Raw genomic sequence first — 6,983 nt, 5'->3', positions numbered from 1 at the left:
CTAAAAAGTAGTCATATATTGTAAATTTTTATTATTGTTTCATTTGTATTATCCATTAGTGCTGGAACTGAAGCATCCCTTCTATAAATTATTTGTACCCCAGAGAGATATCAAAACAGGAAATTTCGAAATAGACAATCTGATGAGACGAATGTTGGATTGCAAACGTACAGTCTTTTTGCTCACTAAGTAAGTGCTGGAACAGCATTCCGTTTTTATTGCCTTGACTATTTTCAGCAAAATTTTATGCGAAAAATATCGAGATAAACAATTTAACGTAACAAGTGGTGAATAGTAAACGAACAGTCATTTTACTCTCTAAGTATACCAGTTTCTTTCGGTTTTATTTCCTTAACTATATTTAATTGAATGTAAATATCATGAGCTGCGAATTTATTAGTAGTATAATTTTACTGGTGTCGATCTACTTAACTGCATAGGATGTTACTAATGACACACTGGCTGTTTGTAAAATATCAATTAATTTAAGACAAAATTTGCAATTTAAATGTAGCAGCTAATTTGAGACCGGAGGGAGAATAATATTTGCATAACTGCCAACCTTTAATGAGTTTTCCCAGTGGTAGTGGAATGGAATTTAAATTTCAAATTTAGGCTGAAAAATACGCTATATTTTGGAGATGTTTATGCTGACTGCATAAAAGTATTCCAAATTAATATATAAGCTTAATTTTTTTAAAAATAGTGGTAGTCAAAAAGATTATAAATTAAGTTTATAAATGCAAGGAACATATAGAAAACATACATTTTACTACCACTTAAAAGATAGAAATAAAATTTTACGCCAATTGCGTAAACGTTGGCAGGTATGTATTTGGTCTATCAGGAAATTCTGTAAGCGAAAGTACACGCCTTTTTTCAGTTATGCGAAAGGTTCTTTTATGAAGGAAAGTGGTAGGATATTTACCTTTTAATACAACTGTAATGTTCCAGTTTAAAGGTACATAGAATATATGGCACTAAAAAGCATGTGCATGCACATTGATAATCGTAACATTATGATCTGACAGAACTGAACGGTACATCTAATGTATACATTTAATGTTAAAAATCCAACCACTTTCCTTTTATAAAAACATTCTTTATATTGTTGTATATTGAGACTCACAAACCGTGAAAAAAGCCACTTATCTTTGTCTTGTTCTAAACAAACATCGCACATGGACTGATCACATCCTACGTGTTAAGAATAAGGCAAATGCTGCAGTAATTAAATTACAGAATCTTCTCAATCAGGGACACCTACAACTGAAACTAAAAGTATTATTCTATACATACATGATAAGACCAATAATGATATAGGCACCGGCTTCCTGGTGTAATCTAACAGACTACAAACTGAAAAAACTTGCGACGCTACAAAACATTATTTTGAAATGAATTACCAAGGCAGTCATCATTTGCATACATTCATTATTTGTTTCTCTGAAGGAATTGTTAATCTTCATGTATTGTTTTGTGTCTGAAAGCTTATCAATTTCATCTCGATCAACTTAAGATGAAATGTCATTTATTCCCTACCGTTCATCCTATATGTGTTCCTGTTACCTTATAGATCTACCACAAAGCTCCAATATTTCAAAATGAATGGTAAAAGGAAGCATCTGAGGCCTCAGACTCCTAATTTGAACTTGTGTTCCCAAGTTGAACTCCCAATTTGTGACTGTTGTGTATTAAGATGCGTTCTTTAGTAAACATAATTTTTTGATAGACAAGTTCTGTCCGTAACTGTACAGTGCGCCAAAAAATAGCGGATCACACTGAATAGCTTTTGATCTAATAATCAGATGATCCCGTTTTAGGACTCGATCTTAATGGCTCGACCTCAAATATGCTAATTATATAGTTCGATAACAATATTCTGAGTTACAAAATCAGTCACACAAAACACTTTCTCCGATTAATCTTCCTTTTGTTCAACGAATTCAGATTTATGATCCCCAAGTTATGAGGGGGGGGGGTAACAACTATCTGAGAAATATGGTCCCCACAGTTTGCTCAGGAGAGTGATACAAAGTTTGGACCCCTTAATGTTAATTTTACTTTTTGTGTATTTTACCATATCTCGAGAACTTTTTGCGGAAATTGAAAACGTTTTGCACGCAGTTATAAAATTTGAATATCCAAGGATAATGCCATACAAAAAATAAATTTTTGTAAATATTTGTTATTTTTTATTATTTTATTAAATAAGAGTCAAAGACATTTTTAACTGTAAGTATACAGTTTTTTTTACATCATTTTAAAGTATGTAAATTTACATGACAAAATACAAAATTTTAGTGAAAACGATTGAATGGTTCCCGAGAAATTAAATTTTAAATATCTGAGTTGTTTAAAATTCAATTTCTCAGGAGCTATCCAACCAATTTTACTCAAATTTCGTAATTCACCATTTAAAACTATGTTCTTTAAAATAAAGAAAAAAATGTGTACATTAAACATCAATTTTATTAAATAAATTAATAAAACCATTCAATCATTATTAAATAAATTAATAAAACCATTCAATCATTATTAAATAAATTAATAAAAAATAATATATATGTAATAAAAATTATTTTTTGCATATAATTATCTTTTCTAATAAACAGTAATTATAATTTTATGCAAATTTTTTTTTCAATTCGCTTAATAGAAAGAAATATTTATATCAACTATTTCACACAGATGTATAAAAGTCTCTTATTGAGACTGAGTATTAATAGGTTGAGAATCAGGCAATATTACACAGTTGATATTTTTATTTTTGTTGAAATGAAAAGAATATTGTCTTTTTTAGTATAACTATTTATATTTTAGTTATATCTATTTATATCTTATTTTTGAAAAAAAATTCTTTCTATTCGAGTCGGAATGAAACTATAGGTTCTTAGGCATTTTAAGTAAAACTCATAAATTTATGTAGGACAATGCTTTCTTATCCTGAAAAAGAACCTTGGTTTTGTAACTAATTCACTGTTAAATACATCTATAACTTTTATTACTTTTATGCTGATTAGAACCACAGAAATCTGGATTTTACTTGTTCATAAACGACAATATCATGTGAATTTTCTATACACTACTTGAAAACAGGAACTACTTGGAAAACGAGTTCTGCATGGAGATATTTAGAGTGGCATTTGCAAATTCATTGGAGGAGAAATTGCATCGGATCATCCTTGTGAAATATGGGCCTCTTCCACCCCTGAAAGAGATGGATAAGAGTCTGAAGACTGTAATGGTATCGTCGAGGTGTCTCAAATTCGGAGATAAGTTATTCTGGGATATGCTGCGATACGAAATGTCTGAAAAACGTCCTGATACTAGCATTGATTATGAATTGCAAGACGATAGCTCTGATGATGTTCCTTTAGTACAAGAGTTCTGAGTACATATGAAAAAAATTCCAGAAATAAAAACATTTAAAAATAGATATTCGTTCATGAAGTTTTATTATTATTTTCTATAACCAAAATAAAAGTCCGAGAAAGTAAAACTATACTTTTCTTATTTAACTTCAAGAAAGCATGGTAATATACAGTGAGAAAAAAATTATGCTACACTTAACACATTTCGAGTGACTTTCCCGACTGAGTTAGGAATATTAATGTATTTATAGTTTTAATTTATGTGCATTAATTTTATTCGTGATACGTATTTCATTTATTTCAGTTTATCAAAAAAATATTTCACATCTAATGTTATAATTAACATATGCGCCAAACATAAAAATAAGAAAAATAAATTTTTAGCATGATATAATGCATGTCATCTTGATCAAAAAACTATAGAAAAGCTCCCAAAAATACAATATGTAACGCTAACAGTAATAGTAAATGTACATAAGTCCGTTTTAAAAAAATGTTCCAAAAAGGTGTGTTTATTCCGATGCTTGACCAAAAAGTCCCTTTATCTTATGACTTGGGTACAAAAACGGACAACTGAATTGAATAGTTGAGCGGACAACGGGAAAATTGAAATAAAGAGACAATGGAGTTGAAGAGCTGATCATCCGTTATTTAGATCAACCGTTTAACAACGATAATGAATAAATGAGAACATATTGTTCAAAACATAACTTTAATTTTAAATTATAGCTATTGGATTAGTTCCTATAAAAATATAGATATTTATGTTGTTAATTAAATAGATGACCATGAATGTCTCGTTTCTCGTTGATAAACTTCATGATTTAAATAGTTAAGTGACCAATCTTTCTCTTTTTGAAAAATAATTCATACCAGGCTTTTATGTTTTACACGGTCGCACCATCAACACAATCCACAATTGTACCACAATCGCACTTTTACTTCTTTCTAGAAAAGAAAAAAGTTTGGCAAAAATAATTCTAACTAACAAGGTAATACGTAAAAAATAAAGTTTTTACGGTATTACAACTGAATGCAACCAGGTGACCATTCATTTCGTATATTTTTAATTTTGTATAAAGTGACCATTAATTGCTAATTGACATTGCCTTCCCCTTCTGCTCATTTGGTTTACTACGAAATTTTACCAGACATAAAAGTTTTCTGTAAAATATAGCTTTTAACAGGTCGTGAGCCAGAAGAAATTTAAAAATTAATTTAATTCATTCGTTCCTAATTCATTTACTCTTTGTTTCTTTTAAAGTTAAATTGAAGGAACGTGTTACATTGTAAACACTACGAAATTAAAAATTATGGATGGAACGCTTTACCAAATGTATGCGTTAAAAATCATTAGGAAGTAGTAACCCGGAAGTCTTACTACGAATTTTAACCTCTAGCGGCATTTGTGCATAGCCTTACCAACGCCTCCTATAACTGAAAGCCTCCACACTGCTTTTTTATAGGTAGTCCGATCAGACCACTGTGAAGGATATCCACTTACCGAACGAGTCATTTAATGCAGAATATAATTAAAATCAGAGAGTGGTAGCAAATATATGACTAAAAATTTATTTCATTTCTGAATATTATTGGTTTGCCTTATTCACTTGTCAACCACTACAGATTCAATTCTTAAATATATAAGATAAATTTCTCTCAATTACTTTTATAAAAGGTTTTGGGTTCATGCGCACAACTGGTTCACTTTTTAAACAGTCTGCGCGGACTACTTATAAAAGACCGAGGATGTAGGAGGTGATGGCCTTATACGGTCCATAAACAAATTGTTACATCTAAGTTAAGAAGTATTCTATTGAAAGATCTCTAAATAGTTATAAATATTTGGTTTTACAGATCTTGTTCTCAAAACTTTTGAGTTAAAATTCTAGCCTACTCATTTTGCATAGTTATCATGACAGATTCCTGTAATTTCATTTTTTAAATTCTTTTTCAATTTTTGAAAAAAATTATAAAAATTTGCTGAATGTTAATCGTTGAAGAAATTTTTTTGTAGAAATTGTCATAATCAGTTGTAATTATTTGTATTGGGCTTTTTAATTAATTTGTAATATTGTGAGAATTTCATTAGATTTGATCAGAATAAAATAACATTTAATATAATTTATTTACCCTAAAAATAAAATCTGACAACAAAATGTTTGCTATTGCTAGCTAGGTTCGTATGTAAGTAGTTCAGTTGGGTGAAAACACGTTTTGATGAGTAACAAAGTTGATATGCAATGATTTTGACTACTACACTTAAATAATTAATAAAAGTTTAAGATACATTCTTTAACCCTATATCATGCAGTGTAACGAGTCTGGCAACACTATTTCAACGAATGCAGGCCTACAATTTTTTTGCAAAATGTTTTATAGAGTGATAAACATTCCATAGCAAAAATTCTTGATTTTAGCTATTTCTTTTCGCGTGACTTTCTATCTTGCGTATATTGTTGCGCATATTCTTCATTTTCAGCTTTTAATCGAATGTGATCTGGTATTAACTGCGTTCAAATCTGAAATTTGCATTGGCGTTATTTGTAGATTTGACAATCTAGCCACTGTTCTATTCCCAAGGAGATATCGACATTTATTCAACTCACCTCCAACCGCAGCCGCTTTGGTTACAATGTCGCCAAACTGTCCAAATATCGAAACTCTTGCTAGTGGTAAATAAGTTTGGCTTTCATCTTATGGTTGTTGTACCCACACAGTTTTACCAGTAAACATATCTGGAGTCATATATTTTCTTCATATGACATTAATAGTTGCTCCTGAATTACGAAGTACTGGGAATCTAAATCCATTTACTTTCGCCATAAGAGTGTACGGAGTGAGTAATTCGTCTTCTTGTCCTATTCAGATTCGATTAACTTAAGATTAACTGAGCATTGATAAGGCTTACGTCTATCAAATTGTTCATAATTCGATTTCTTGTACTCATATTTTATAACATTTTCTTCGTTTCAGTCAATTTTTTTCCAGCAGCTCCTTGTAAATTTTTCAGTGTGGTATTTTGTTCTAGTCACTTGAATCTCCGATTTTCATAATTTACTTCCGAATCATCTCGTTTCCGATTTACATGTTCATTCTCGTACTCGTCAAGTATCTCTTTCAGCTTTGTAGATGAGGTTATTTTTTGACCAAGTATTCATAAGATGCTTACGCACGTCATTGGGAACTCTTCGTTTAATTTGATTGGTAACCATTAGTTCCAACAACGTTTCAATATCTTTTTTTCATCTTTGAATCCACTCATTTAGGTAGTTCCTTTTGCGGACAGCTCTCAGCATGATGAAGTCATTCTGATCCACTTATTGTATCAGCCATAAGCAGAGGGTTAATTCAAAAATGAAATCTTTCCTACAATTACAGAACTTTTTTGGTGTTGAATAAATTTGAACCTTAATTTTTCTGGACAATTAGCTTGAACCATTTCATTAAATTTTTTTTAACGTGGTCATAGTTGTAAGTTTGTTCTTCAGATTCTTTTGCTATTAGTGTTATTTCAGGTGAAAGAAAAGATAAGGGATGAGTAACATACTATTCTTTCGAAATTTCTGCTCGTTTTGTTTGACGCTCAAAAATAACTAAGAGATTAAT

At 30.3% G+C, this 6,983-nt stretch overlaps 1 protein-coding gene across 1 annotated transcript; it reads left to right on the top strand.

Annotated features, from left to right (window-relative positions):
* Positions 1–48: 48 nt before the first annotated feature.
* LOC147808702 (protein toll-like) lies at positions 49–3,430 on the top strand. Its single transcript, XM_087165223.1, has 2 exons — positions 49–189; positions 3,100–3,430. The coding sequence occupies exons 1-2, from the start codon at positions 143–145 to the stop codon at positions 3,392–3,394; spliced, it is 342 nt and encodes a 113-aa protein (XP_087021349.1). The 5' UTR covers positions 49–142; the 3' UTR covers positions 3,395–3,430.
* The last annotated feature ends 3,553 nt before the right edge of the window (positions 3,431–6,983 follow it).

The sequence above is a fragment of the Parasteatoda tepidariorum genome, chromosome 5 (genome assembly GCF_982258835.1).
Source record: "Parasteatoda tepidariorum strain Cologne lab strain chromosome 5, Ptep-v5.0, whole genome shotgun sequence".
NCBI lineage: Eukaryota > Metazoa > Arthropoda > Arachnida > Araneae > Theridiidae > Parasteatoda > Parasteatoda tepidariorum.
The sequence above is the reverse complement of the archived record's forward strand: the minus strand, read 5'-3'. Positions and strand labels throughout refer to the sequence as shown.